Genomic DNA, 15,514 nt, shown 5'->3' with positions numbered 1-15,514 from the left:
GTATAAAGAAACATCTGCAACCAGTATGGAATAGAAGTACCCAAATCCCAATGGGCCATACCACAGAAAGTGGCTGAGAACAACAGGGTCAAGATTCTGTGGGACTTCAGCTTCCAGACTGACAAGCAGCTCCTGGCTAACCAACCGGACATAGTGGTGATGGACATAGAGCAGAAGAGGGTGGTGGTAATAGATGTGGCGATCCCAGCTGACACCAACATCAGGAAGAAGGAACACGAGAAAATTGAGAAGTACCAAGGGTTGAAAGAGCAGCTTGAACGGATGTGGAAGGTCAAGGCTAGTGTGGTCCGTGTGGTAGTGGGGGCACTCGGGGCAGTAACCCCCAAACTGGGAGAGTGGCTCCAGCAGATACCAGAAACAAGCCTCAGAAGCCTCACTCCAGAAGTGCGCAGTCCTAGGAACAGCCAAGACACTACGCAGAACCCTCAAACTCCCAGGCCTCTTGTAGAGGACCCGAGCTTGAGGATGACACAGATACCACCCCACTGGGGTGAGAAGGAGGTTTTTTTTTTTACAACAATGGATCAATGCTTAAAATCTTGAAATTAAGCACTGTCCAACCAAAAAAAGTTTAATGTGGTTAGATAATGTAAGTAGTGAATGACCCACTCTACCTCCTGAGCCATGTCTGTTGGTAAATCAGCAGCCACTGAGAAGTGCCGTGCCGTTATGCTCAGCCATTAACTGTATATCTCCATTAAATCACCTGAAATGACACCAGGCTGCTACAGTATAACCATGCAGATGTGACCTGCCTGTACTTCCTCAGAAGGCTGGCGTCCTTCAACATCTGCAAAAAGCTGCTGCAGATCTTCTAACAGTCTGTGGTAGCGAGTGCCCTCCTGTACGCAGTAGTGTGCTGGGGGAGCAGCTTAAAGAAAAAGGACGCAGCACGCCTGGATAAACTAGTGAGGAAGGCAGGCTCTGTCGTTGGCACAGAGCTGGACAGTCTGACATCTGTGGCAGAGCGACGGACACTGAACACGCTCCTGTCCATAATAGACAATCCTGATCACCCACTGCACAGCACCATCTCCAGGCAGAGGAGCAGCTTCAGTGACAGACTGCTGTCATTGTCCTGCTCTATGGACAGACTGAAAATATCGTTCCTCCACCACGCCGTATGGCTCTTCAGGGCGGGAGGGCGACAAAAACAATAATCAACACATCAACTCCGAACTCACTACACACTTACACTACACACCATGGACACACGCACTTTATCACACACACATCTAAATGCTGGACTTTATCACACACAAATCTATATGTTGGACCCAAGTGTTGCACACTGTTATTTTGCACAACTGCACTACTGTGCCCATATTTAACTGCTCAATGTTTATCCTGTATTACAGATGTTTATCCGGTATAGCCAGATGTTCAGATGTTTATCCTGGATAGCTTAGTTCTATATTTTTATTTCACTATTTATGCTTATATTGTTAGTTTGTATTTTGTATTGTATTTTGCCACTTACTTGAAAGTTGTTCTTTTCTTTACTTGAAAGTTGACCTCTACTTGAAAGTTGTTCTTTACTTGAAAGTTGTTCTTTACTTGAAAGTTGTTCTTTACTTGAAAGTAGTTCTTGTTCTTATTTGCATGCCCTTGTGCAAATTTCTCTTTGGAGATGAATAAAGTATCTATCTATCTATCTATCTATCTATCTATCTATCTATCTATCTATCTGACAATGTACGACTCGATGATGATTCCTAAAATAGCATCCAAATTAATTAAGTGAATTAGTTGATCATGTCATTTTACCAAATCGGTTTCTTAATTTTTGTATTTCTATCGTTATTACTGTCACTACCTTATGGAATATCATACTCCTTTCTTTGAATGCAGATTTGTGGTGATGTGTGTTCATGTTGTGACTCTCTGAACCATCCATATATTTCCTGAGGTAAAGCTCTCCATTTGCTGAACTCTCAGGTTCAGGTGTGTATAGGTGTTTTCAGAGCTGAGACCAGCGATGTGACATGCATAACCTGTAATGTTATCTGAATTTTTTTGTCAAGTGGTCTACCATCTCCTATAGACCATTAGGTAGAATGCAACCTCTTCCTGTTATTTTAGATATTTGTGTTCTCATTGGCTGTTTAGAGTCACAGATAGTTGCATGACCAATTCAGAGATTAGCTGCCATTTTCCTGTCAAGCGAGTTCAAGAACAGCATGGTTTAGGACCTCTCTTTTCATCAAGCTCCATCCTTCTGCATAAGCCTTGGAGAAGCTTTTATTGTGAGTAGATAAATTCATCTATTTTTCTAGAGATTATTTTTACATTAGTTCATAGCCACATTTGCATATGTTTATTTACAGTTTTATATGACTACAAACAACTTGACAACAAGGAAATGCTGTATCATCAATAAATGGACGTGTAAGCGCACTCTGACAACTCAATTTACGCTCCTTTGTCACTTAAGCCATCCAGTGCTACATCAGTTAAGTTAATTGTGTTAAACTATGTCGTGATGTATGTCATGCTAACTGCACACATTGCCAGGTTCCAGGTTGGCTCTGAGCTCTGCATGACTTCATTTACATGCAGCTTTACTTACGTACAGCAGCCATCTGTTGCATATGCTCCACCCAGCTGTATGAATGGAATTATTATGAATTGGTTTAACCTATTCAGACTGGAGAAGGCACTTTTTCAGGATGCTCCTTTACCACAGTGTGTTGTTGTGTTTTTCTTGTATTTCTTCCATCACTAGTCTCAATCATGGGTTATGATACGCATAGGATGTACAACTGGTGGACTATTGATTTGTTTTTTACTCTTTCTTGGACAATTCAAACAGCATTGGGAGATCCGTTCAGCCACAGCTCTATTGTTCACACTTGGGAAAACCTGTTAGCACTTTGCAACAGGAAGGCACTCTCAGTGGAAAGACAAAAGATCCCCACAGAAATAAGGAATGCAGGGGGGGGTGATGTGCATTGACACAAGGGCCAGTATAAACCATCCATACCGTCTCTTATCATGGAGAACGTGAGATCTCTCCCAAATAAGGTGTTAACGGCGCTAACCAGACTGCAGAGGGAGTACTGGGAGTGGAGCATCATGTGCTTCATGGAGACGTGGCTGAATGAAATCATGCCGACGCGTATGTTACTTTGGACAGTTTTTTAACTTTTGAGATGGAACAAGAGAGTGGTGGAGTGCGGTAAGAAGAAGGCATAGCAATGTTTGTGAACAACCAATGGTGTAACCCAGGGCACATCAGTGTAAAAGAGCAGCACTGCACGAGAGACATAGAGCTGCTAGCTGTTAGCATTCGGCCATATTACTTCCCAAGGGAGTTTTTGCATACTGTAGTTTCACAGCTGCAGATGCCCCAGGCCCTCCTCCTCTCTGGAGATTTCAATCACGCTTCTCTTTCTTCAACTCTCCCCACCTTCACCCAGTATGTTTAATGCCACACCAGAGACAATAGAACATTGGACTTACTGTATGCAAACACCAAGGATGGCTACAGTTCTTCACCGCTCCCCCCACTGGGCTGATCTGATCACAACCTGGTTCATCTGCTACCAACTTGCATACCCTTGGTGAGTAAACAACAGCCAACCATTAGGTAGGATGCTCGACAAGGCCATTGGTTTGTAGGTGGTACACACTAGTCTGAACAGATTTAAATTCTGGTAATCCATACAGTTCCCATTGGTTTGTGACACAATCAGTCAGGATCTCTTTCGGAACCACAACTTTGGAGATGATCTGGAATAGCGCCTACGCAATGCCCTTTGCAAACATGTTGTGCAGAGGCACTGCTTCTGGATATCGCATTGTATAATCCACCAGGACAACACAAAGGGATGTCCTCATGCATTCCAGTTAAAGTCGTGATGAGGTCCATAACACTCGTTTGTGCCTTGAGACAATCCTGTCTTGGAGATCTACAGACAATTTCTTTGACTTGGTTTGTGCTCTGACATGCGCTGTCAAGTGTGGGACCTTAAATAGACAGGTGTGGCCTTTCCAAACCATGTCCAGTCAACTGAATTTACCACAGATTGACTCTGATTAAGATGTAGAAACAGGAAAGTGAAGCGCTTTGAATATTTTCTGGGTGCACTGTATATACATACTTGATTTGTCTTTTTGTATTTTTTTTAATTCCCTCCCTGCAACTATTGCTGTCTGTAGAACCCTAATTTTCTCAGCAGGGGATTATTAAAGTTGTGTTATCTTATCTTAACCTGGGACCTGGGAAGATGGCTGTTTGCAGACATGACTTGAAACACTGTCAAACACGTACTTTAAAAATGTTGTAAGCACAGGGTCAGCACATGAGGTCGGGGAGTTAGTCTTGCAGAGCATAGGTAATGTAATACAGATGAATTTTCCCGTGGTTGCACCTTTTTTATTGGGTTTTCAACTGTGTGACTGAAATGAGCTCATTACAGAACTTTGCTTCAGTCTTGCCATTTAAGAATCTCTTTTGAACCAATAAATCTGTTTTTGTCTTAGTTTTGATTAGCAATAGGATCAGCAATAGATGGACTTCATTAAAATAAAAAGAAAAAAACCTGCTGTCAGCTACATATTTAGGAATTCAAAGATGATTGATTGATTTCTTTCCCTGAAATTGGAATGGAGCCTGATGTGAATGTGTGTTGTGACTGTCTTTTTTCAGGACCTCAATGTCAGTTTTCCATCACAAAATGTCATAAGATTCCACTTAATGATAATCTTCATGGCTGCATAGAAAGAATCACTGATAATAGTTGTCTGTATCACAGACAGGTAAGGCATGTGAAGTTTGAATAAAGAGAATGGTTTATTGTAGTTGCGAAAGGAATGGGATGTGGGCTGGAGAGGAGCTGGGCAGGATGACTGGAAACATGGGGGATGGGCTGAAGGCCAGTTATGTCAAGCAGGAGCCAAGGCTGACTTGAGCAGGGTGTCCAGAGAATGAGTTGCTGAAGTGGGTGTGGTTCCAGGACCGAGGAGCAGTGCTGACAAGAGTAAGGGCTGGAGACAGGGACTGGAGCAGAAGAGACGGAACTGCAGAGACAGGAGAAACAGGATCAGGCATGGGAAAGTAGAAAATGTGCAAATATCAACTACAGGACTTGAATCGCTGACCTAATCAGCAGGGTGACTGTGGACATGGTGAGTCTTTGTAGGAGTCTTCATCACAGGATAGGATACAGCTCAACAGGCTCTGTCCAGGCTCCAGCACACCTGTCTTCAGTCAGGCAATCACACAACACACTGACCTAGTCTGGGAGACCTTGTCCACATGTACATGGTATTTTTTAAAAGCATAGCTATTCCTATGCCTTTTGGCCTTTACATGCAAAAGCAGTTTTAGGTCAGTGAAAACAGACTTTTTAGATTTAGACTTTTTTCACTCCTTCCAGGGTGAACACATTCAGAAATCCAGTTTGCAGTGACCATGTGTAGATAGGGAAAACAGAGTTTTTTGATGATGAAAGTGACAAATACAATTGCACCATTAAAAAGAAATTAAAACGGAAAGTGTTTAAAAGTGGTGGGTCTGGTGATTTACTGTGTAGAAGGTTTGCTGAAAAGGTCCAGCAAGATGACGTTAGTGTGAGCAGGCGAGTGAGAGAATAAGGAGTGTATGACATCTATCTTTTTTACAAAGTAGTTCAAAAAAATTGCCAGGTGGAAGGGAGAAGGAAGGTGGGTGAGGGGGCATCAAGTCAAGTCAAAGTCAAAGTCAGCTTTATTGTCAATTCTGAGGTATGTACAAGACAAACAGAGAATCAAAATTTTGTTACTCTCAACCTCTGTGACAGGACAATATTAAAAAAGAATGTGTGTGTGTGTGTGAGTGTGAGGGAGTAGGGGGGTGGTCAACAGGGAGTTATAGTCCAGGTTGTTTGTTTGTGTGGGCGAGGGGCAGAGCAGGGAGAGAGTTCAGCATCCTGACAGTCTGGTGCACGAAGCTGTCCCGCAGTCTGCTGGTCTTGGCCCGCAGGCTCTGCAGTCTCCTCCCTGATGGCAGCAGGCTGAAGAGGCTGTGTGATGGGTGGGTGGGTCTCTCGCAATGCAGAGGGCTTTGCGAGTGAGGCGGGAGATGTAGAGGTCGTGGAGGGAGGGGAGAGAAGCACTGACGATCTTCTCAGCTGCTCTCACGATGCGCTGGAGGTTCTTCCTGCAGGACGTGGAGCAGGCGCCATACCACACGGTGATGCTGCTGGTCAGAATGCCCTTGATGGTGCCTCTGTAGAAGGTGTGCATGATGGGGGCCGGGGCTCTAGCTTTCCTCAGTTTGCGGAGGAAGTTGAGGCGCTGGTTCGCTTTCTTGGCCAGCGATGTGGTGTTGGTGGTCCAGGAGAGGTCCTCAGTGACGTGCACACCCAGGATTTTGGTGCTGCTTACCCTCTCTACCCTCTAGCACCATTGATAGTAAGGGGGGCATGATGGGGGCGTCTTCTCTTGAAGTCCACAACAATATCCTTCGTCTTCTCCACATTCAGAGAGAGATTGTTGTGTTCACACCACAAGGCCAGGTGGCTCACGTCGCTCCTGTAGTCCGTCTCGTCGTCATTGCTGATGAGACCCACCACAGTTGTGTCATCAGCGAACTTGACGAGGAGGTTGGAGCTGTGCGACGGTGTGCAGTCGTGGGTCAGCAGAGTGAAGAGGAGGGGGCTCAGCACACATCATTGGGGGGCCCCGGTGTTCAGTGTGGTGGTGCTGGATGTGTTCCTGCCGACCCGAACTGCCTGAGGTCTCCCAGTCAGGAAGTCCAGCAGCCAGTTGCACAGTGAGGTGTTTAATCCCAGCTGATCCAGTTTTGTGATGAGCTGTTGCGGGATGATTGTGTTGAATGCTGAGCTGAAGTCTATGAGCAGCATTCTGACGTAAGAGTCTTTGTCCAGATTTGTGAGGGCTGAATGGAGGGCAGTGGAGATGGCGTAATCGGTCGAGCGGTTGGGCCGATTCGCAAACTGGAAGGGGTCCAGGAAGGGTGAGAGGACAGTCTTGATGTGTTTCAACACTAGCCGTTCGAAACACTTCATGAGGACGGGAGTGAGTGCTACCGGACGGTAGTCGTTGAAACAGGAGGGCAACGACTTCTTCGGGACAGGGATGATGGTGGTGGTTTTAAAGCATGTGGGGACAACAGCTTGGCTCAGCGAGATGTTGAAGATGTCTGTGAAGACAGCTCTCCGGCACAGTCCCTCAGCACACGACCAGGAATGTTGTCAGGACCAGAAGCTTTGTGGCCGTTGATCCTGCTGAGTGACCTCCTCACACTGTCCGGGGACAGCGTCAACACCTGTTCGCCAGGAGGGGATGGGGATTTCTGTGCAGGTGTGCTGTTGTGTGCTTCAATGTGAGCAAAGAAGTCATTAAGCCCATTTAGCAGGGGGGTGGAGCTGTCACAGGTCTGCGGTGGGGGTTTGTCGTCTGTGATGGTCTGTATCCCTCCCTGTTGTTGCAGGTGGCACCCTGTTTAAACACGTCCCAGTTTGTGGTGTTAAAACAGTCCTGAAGTTCCTCCAAGGACCCTTCAGGTCACACTCGCACCTCTTTCAGAACTGGTTTGGTGACTTTAACCAGTGGTCTGTATGCTGGCGTTAGCATAACAGTGATGTGGTCAGAGGCGCGGAGGTGTGGGAGGGGAAGGGCCTTGTAAGCTCCTCTCTGGGTGGTGTGAACCTGGTCCAGTGTGTTATGTCCACGTGTTGGAAAGTCTATGTGTTTGTGTAGCTTCGGAAACACCCTCTTTTGGTCTGCATAGTTGAAATCCCCAGCCAGGATGAGGAAGGCATCTGGGTGGGCAGTCTGCTGCTCACTGACGTGTTGGTGCAGTTCATTCAATGCCTCACTCCTGTTGTTTTCATTGGAGCTCGGAGGGATGTAAACAGCAACAAGCAGTATGGCTGTAAACTCCCTCGGGAGGTAAAAGGGTCAGCATTTTATGACCATAAACTCCACCAGTAGTGAGCAGTGTTTGCAGTTCACAACAGCGTCACAGCACCAGTCGTTGTTGATGTAAACACAGAGTCCCCCGCCGTGTGTCTTATCTCCCTCAGCGAGAGCTCTGTCTGCTCGATAGCAGGTTAGCCGCTTGAGCTGAATGGCGTGGTCTGTTACGCTGTTGTTGAGCCAAGTTTCCGTAAACACATAAACACTGCACTCTCTCACAGACTTCTGGGTTGTCCGTAGAAGGCGTAGGTAGTCCAGTTTATTGTCCAAAGAGCGTATGTTGGCCAGCATGATGGTGGGGATAGCCGGCTTGTGTGGGCTAGATGCTAGCCTGGCTCGGATACCTCCGCGCTTACCCCGCCTCTGCTTCCTCTGATGCCGCTTGTGTCGCCTCCACTGTGGGCGAGGTGCAGGACTGGGGGTCAGTGTTGAAGCAGGCCTCCGGAGCAGACCGCAGTCTCGTAGCTCTTCTTCTTGCATGGGGTTTAACTTGTGAAAACTGGTCCTGTTGACATTTAGCAGACACTCCCGACTGTATTTGTGCTTGTAGACAGGTAGACGCGACGAACAAAAACACTGACTCGCACGACGAAAAACACGAAAAAAACAAAAACTCTGTCAAAATGAGAGAGAGAGAAGCCGCAGCGTGTGCAACGAGCACGAGCTATCAAGGATGGCACAGAAGACAGAAAACAGTTACTTTGGGTTTGGAGAAGGCAAATGGTGGGCAAGTATGTCGTCTGGGTGCTTGTGTCTCTACCACTTCCAATCAGCTGCCCGTAAGATAAGATAAGAGACTTTATTAATTTCCAGCCTGGGAAATTTGGGTATTACAAGCAGCAGGTGATGCCAGTTGCAAAAAAATAGCAACAGAAATAGAGAAATACAAAATACAAAATAAACACTGACTATATATATGTACATTTATACAAATGACGATATAAATGAAATATATATATATAGAAGAATTGCCATAAAAATATACTACCAAAAATTCAATGAAATTTCACAGATTTTACACAAATTGCACAAAGGTGGATAAGGTGAGTACAGCATTTATGATATTGCACAGCAATAAATATATATATACATATATATGTCACAGTAGAATACTGGTATGTACTGATAGGTAGAGTACTCAATGAGAGTGAAACAAGAATTTCATTAATGCAAGGTAAGTCATGTATAATAAACACATCAACCAGTGCTACATTAAAGAGTTGAACACTCAGCTGTTGGCATGAAGGACCTGCGGTAGGGTTCCTTCTTGCAGAGTGGATGCAGCAGTCTGTTATTGCAGGAGCTGCGAAGGGCCCCCACTGTGTCATGCAGGGGGTGGGAGGGGTTGTCAATGATGGATGTCAGCTTGGCTAACACCTCCCCTCACCTACATCCTCAGTGGTGTCCAGAGGGCAGTCCAGGAAAGAACCAGATCTCCTGACCAGTTTGTTAAGTCTTATCCTGTACCTGTAACAGCTTCCACAGCCCCAGCAGACCACTGCGTAAAAGATTGCAGATGCAACAACAGAGTCATAAAAAGTTTTTAGTAATGTCCTACATACTCCAAAGGACCTCAGTCTTCTCAGCAGATGAAGACAACTTTGGCCCTTCCTTGACAGGACATCAGTGTTAGTGGACCAGTCCAGTTTATTGTTGAGGTGGACACCCAGGTATTTGTACTCCTCCACGATCTCAATGTCCAAACCCTGGATGCACACCAGTTTAGTCTGTGGTGCTTTCCTGCCGAAGTCTATCACAATCTCCTTGGTCTTGCTTGATGTGCAGGTGGTTTAGTCCACACCAGTTGACAAAGTCAGTGATGACTTCCCTGTCTTCTAATCGTTCCCTTGTGATACACATCCAACAATGGCTGTATCATCAGAGAACTTCTGGAGGTGGCAGCTGTCTGTGTTGTGTCTGAAGTCAGATGTGTAGAGGGTGAAGAGGAAAGGAGAGAGCACAGTACTGCACGGAGCCCCGGTGCTGCAGACTGCCACATCACACAGTTGTGAAGCCTCACATAGTGCGGTCTGTTGGTGAGGTAGTCGATGGTCCATGCAGCCAGGTGACAGTCTACTCCGGCTCCTTCCAGCTTCCCCTTGTGATGGCAGTGATGGCTGGATTGTGTTGGACTGGAGAGGTCAAAATGCACAATCCTCACTGTGTTCCCAGTGCTTTGCAGGTGGGAAAAAGAGCAATGGAGCAGGTAGATGATAGCGTCTTCCGCACCAGTGCCTGGTCTATATGCGATCTGTTGGAGATGGTTGAGTATAATCTTCTCTAGTGTCTTCATCAGGATGAAAGTTAAGGGTACCGGTCTGAAGTGGTTGGGCTCCCTGGGATGCACAGTCTTTGGCACTGGAACCACACAGTGCAGGAACTCTCTCCAGGCTGAGGCTCGTGTTAAAGATGTGCTGACTCCACAGAGCTGATCTGCACAATCCCTGAGAGCCTTCCTCATCTTCGTCCTCTGGAGCTCCTTCCTCAACTGATCAGCTGTTATGTCGAGGCCGAGTGGGGGACAGGGGGGTGGCTCCTGTTGGGTGAGAAGGGGGGCTCGGTTCGAAGTCTGTGATGTGGATTGGAGGGGTGTGAAATGGTGTGAAAACAGAGCAGCATGTGTCAGGGATGCACAGGGTGGGAGGGAGGGGGTGTAGAGAGGTAACGCTGTCTGGTCTGGGCTCTGGTGGTTGGGGGAGGGGACGGGAGTAGAATCAAACCTGTTAAAAACAGGTTCAGCTCATTTGCCCATTCCCAGTCTCCAGTTTCAGGGCCCCTGCCATTGTCACTGCTGTGGCCTGAGATGGTTTTCAGGCCCCTCCCAACCTGGGAGTGCAATGTCTGTAGCTGTGAGACCACAGTGTGTAGGAGCTTGCATGCTGTTGCAGCATTGGCAGGGGGGGGGTGTCCACAGTTATCGTGATGATGTGTGAGAACTACCTCAGGAGGTAATATGGCTGAATGCTAACAGCTAGCAGCTCAATGTCTCTTGTAGAGCACCGCTCCTTTACACTAATGTGTCTTGGACTACACCATCTCTTTTTCACAAACATTGCTATGCCCCCACCCTTCCGCACTTCATCGCTCCCCTGTCCGCTCTCAGCAGATGAAAGTTTTCCAAAAGCGACATGTGTGTCCAGCGTGAGTTCGTTCAGCCACGTCTCTGTGAAGCACACTCCCGGTACTCCTGCTGCAGTCTGGTTAGCGCTAGCATTAGCTCTTCCATAGTATTAGGGAAAGATCTCACAATCCCCATAATAAGAGATGGCAAGGATGGTTTATACTGTCTTCACTTGTCCTGGCACTTAACTCCAGCTCTGCAACCCCTTCTCCGTCTCAGTGTCTCCACAGGGGTCTCCGGTCTTTCCGCTGGAAGTATGCTCGTGTTGCACAGTGCTAACAGCTGATCCCGACTGTACACAATGGAGCCGTGGCTGAATGGATCACCCAAAGTTAGGAGGGATTTGAAGCCAACAAACCTACTGAGTGTGTGAGAGCAGAGTCAGAGTCAGGAGGCATGAGTGAAAAGGAGGGAAAAGGAGATGAAAGTGAAGGTTGTGTTGAATAGTGACAGTATATGTAGAAGATACTAACCACTGAGCTTCTAAGTCATGCAATACATTTCTTTATAAAATAACCATGGTCATAAAATTCTTTAGAAAATAAGACAAGTTGTCAGTACCTCAATATAAGGTATAGGGGTCTGTATTATCCTTGTGTCCACTTAAAAGCAATTCAACATGACACAATTCAGTCTTATCAGCAACATCCTATCACATGCAACTCCATATGGTATAGTATGTTTCATTCATTCATTCAGCATTGTTGAAGGGGTTTATAGCTGTAACATTCGAGTGATCAACTGATGTGTCACTTGTTAAATACCTTTCTACGCTCTGATGTGAGGTCGGAAACTTTCATGTCTGATCATAGAACTCAACCCGGTATCACGCCAAAACGTATAATACACAGGCCGGTCCACAAGAGTCCACCAACAAATATGCAACGTCTCTCACTTTTACGAATATTTCAGGTGACAATCACAGTTTTCTTGGTTAGGTTTCAGATGCCTAAAATGTTATTATAGACAACTAAAGGGTCAGAAGGAACTCTAGGTATTATCACAGTCACTTCTTGGGATTTTACCTAAATTCTGCATACTTCCTGTGCCTCAGTTTTAACCTCTCTGTTTGTCTGTTCCTCGTAAATGTTTTATTAAAATGCCTCTCTCTCTCTCTTTTTCCTAGTTTGTTCCCAGTTCTCTCGAGGTGTCTACGCCATTTTTGGCTTTTATGATAAGAAGTCGGTCAACACCATCACATCCTTCTGTGAGACGCTTCATGTCTCCTTCATCACACCTTCTTTCCCAGCAGAGGGAATGAATCAGTTTGTTCTCCAGATGAGGCCAGACATCAAGGGGCCACTGGTTTCATTAGTGGAGTACTACAAATGGGAAAAGTTTGCCTATCTATACGACAGTGACAGAGGTAATGGGAGTCTCATTATTGTTTGTATTATTATTGTATTGACTGTTTTATTGGATTTTACTTTATTCGATTCCTGACTTGTGCATCAAAGGCATGGTGTATTGTACCATGATTTGTTCCCACTCCACTCCAAGCATCTATTTGTAAAAAATATTATTGTAATGTATTGTTACTCAGTGGCAGTAGCACTTAGTGATTCTGACTGTTGGATAAAAGTTCAGGCTTTTACCTTTCAAAAGAGACCAAAACCATGCATGTGCTCAAAATGGTTTAAGACAGTCAATTTACTTTGGATAAGCCTTGAATAGGCATTTTAGGCAAATTTGTACTGGAATAGTAAAGGGGTCCCAGGCAGTTAAGCCCTGTAGGTGGATTCACACATGGAGATTGGTTTAGGTCACATGTGGTTTGCCAGTCTGTCTGGCTGTCATGTGACAGTTACTAGATCAATGAATCAAGCTGTGGAAGGTTTTTTAGGCATCTTTTGACCCAGGCTTGGCAATTATGGTCTCAAAATGCACACCTGGCAGTGCCTTGTTGTCACCCACTGGAGGTATCTGACACTCTACTATTCTGAGTGATGTAGCAATCTCTTCATATCAAACATGTCTGCTGTTTTCCACACTGTCACAGATTCTACCACTGTGGACATTTCAGCATTCAGCAGTACATATAATCTGCTGAGTGGCCTCTACCTGATGCAGTGAGGCCTTCAGTTGCATTATGGTAGGATAGTCTTCTAGGTATCCTTTGACCTGATTGACTAGGACCCTCACGTATGTATCCTCATGCATAAAAATTGAATAGTTCTGAGCTCCGACCTCCAGTATTTGACATAAGTAGCTTGTAAAAAATGTGATGTGTACATATAGCTGTTATGTCATTTGTCTTATACATAACTTACATTTCATAGTAGTGTTACTACCTTCTTGGACAACAAAAAGTACAAATCTCAAGTGTAGGGTTGCAATTAGTTTTAAAGATTATTCAAGTTGAAAACTGAACCTAAATGGATTTGAAAAGGGACTTAAAATGATTCAGACTGGATAAGCATATTGAGTACTGGATTTGGTTTTCTTAAAATTTGATTTAATCATCTTTTTGTAGTCTCCATTGAGATTAAAATTTAAATACCTGATACCAAGAACACTGCCAAACAGAAACTAAACAAAAAACACAGAATTAAAAACAGCACTTACAAAAATGATAAAAAAGAGATCTCCAAGGGAATGTAGAACCCCAACCCTGCATTGGCATCCCAACAATTCAAAAAGAAATGTATTTCTGATTTATCTGCAGCACATTTACTCTTCTAAGGTTCTTCCAAAAGGCAGCTGGACTTGGTTGAGGTTCCACAAGATGTTTTGCTTCTCATCCAAAAGGCTTCTTCAGCTCTAACTAACTGGTGGGAAGTCTCAGGTATTTATCCTCTTGCAGGGTCATGGACCCATCTGGCTATCATGTCAGTATTTAAGGTGACATGGGCCAGGGTGTTAATGGGTCAATAGACTAACAATGGGTGGGTCCTGGTGTGAAGGGGTGGGGTTTTTCCACCTGACCATCATGTGAGTCATCAGGGTCACTTGGTTCTTGATGTGAATTGCTGTTGAGCTGCCTGGGGAGGGGTCTGGGTACAGCATTGTAAGTGGCTGATAAGTGGTGTCTTAGGCCACCCCCTTGGTTCAGTGATGGTCTTTTCAGTTTGACATGGATAGCTTCTTTCACTTCTCTTTTAAACCATCTGTCTTCCCTAGCCAGAATACATACATTATTGTCCTCAAAAGAGTGTCCCTTGTCCTTCAGATGTAGATGGTATGCTGAGTCTTGGTGGTGTTGGCTCTCCTGTTTTTGGCATGCTTTTGTGGAGCGGTTGTTTTGTTTCCCCAATGTATAAGTCTGTGCACCCCTCCTGGCTGCATTGCACTGCATGCACCACATTGCTCTGTATGTGCCTGGGTGTTTTGTCCTTAGGGTGGACCTGTTTCTGCCTCAGGGTGTTGCTGGGCTTGAAATGCTCAGGGTTGTGGTGTTTGTTGATAATCCTCAGACGGGTTCTTCACCCATTTTTCATGGACATCCGTCTGAGTGCAGTTGTCCTCCTTTTCCTCCAGTTCTGCTGTATGAAGTTGCTCTGTTGGGCCAGTAATGTTTGAAATTTGCGAGTCTGTCGTTCCTTGCCCTTGGTGTGCTGTGAGGTCTGTGCCTTTTCCACAAACTTGGAGACTTCTGTCAGGACTTCACTGGGTAGATGTGATGACAGTCCCCCATGTTCAACTGGGTGCTCAACCAACAGTAAAAGGATGTCTTAGCCAAGGGTTTGAACTTTGCAGTTACATCAGAACAGATACCAGTGGTACACCTCATCAAGGCTACAGAATCAGCCATCAGAAACAACAAACTGGCAGATACAGAGGCCGAACAACTCAGGTTGAAGGCTTCAGCCACCCTTCCCAGTGCGAAAGCACAACCTTCCAACAAGAGCAGAGCCCTGGTCTCCTTCACAGGAACTGCCCCTAGCCAGTGGTTTCCGTACATGAACGACAAAATCAAAAAAAATTAGAACAAATGAAGAGGAAGCTTTCACAGATCAATGCAGTGGACAGCAACATAAAGTTCACTTGGGAGGATGTTAACGGAAATAGTCTGGCCTTTCTGGACTGCGCAGTACATGTCGAGGGACATGTCTAGGAACCCCCTGAGCAGAAACAGGTCCACCCTAAGGACAAAACACCCAGGCACAAGCAGAGCGGAGGAGTGCACAGACTTATACATTGGGGAAACAAAACAACCGCTCCACAAAAGCATGCCACAAAACAGGAGAGCCAACACCACCAAGACTCAGCATACCATCTACATCTGAAGGACGGGGGACACTCTTTTGAGGACAACAATGTATGTATTCTGGTCAGGGAACACAGATGGTTTTAAAAGAGGAGTGAAAGAAGCCATCCATGTCAAACTGGAAAGACCATCACTGAACCAAGGGGGTGGCCTAAGACACCACTTATCAGCCACTTACAATGCTGTACTCAGACCCCTCCCCAGGCAGCTCCATGACCATGCAAGAGGATAGATACCTG

The 15,514-nt window shown here is 45.6% G+C and overlaps 1 protein-coding gene across 5 annotated transcripts in view; it reads left to right on the top strand.

Annotated features, from left to right (window-relative positions):
- LOC121627755 (glutamate receptor 2-like) overlaps positions 1-15,514 on the top strand; it is a 155,290-nt gene that overhangs the window by 43,428 nt on the left and 96,348 nt on the right. For all 5 annotated transcript variants that reach the window (XM_041966799.1, XM_041966798.1, XM_041966797.1 and 2 more), the window contains one exon: positions 12,195-12,434. In XM_041966799.1, coding sequence (XP_041822733.1) covers positions 12,195-12,434 — 240 coding nt within the window. The remainder of the gene's footprint in view (positions 1-12,194; positions 12,435-15,514) is intronic.

This window comes from Chelmon rostratus, chromosome 3, assembly GCF_017976325.1.
Source record: "Chelmon rostratus isolate fCheRos1 chromosome 3, fCheRos1.pri, whole genome shotgun sequence".
NCBI classification, from domain to species: domain Eukaryota; kingdom Metazoa; phylum Chordata; class Actinopteri; order Chaetodontiformes; family Chaetodontidae; genus Chelmon; species Chelmon rostratus.
Note: the sequence above shows the minus strand (reverse complement) of the source record. Positions and strands in the feature narration are given on the sequence as shown.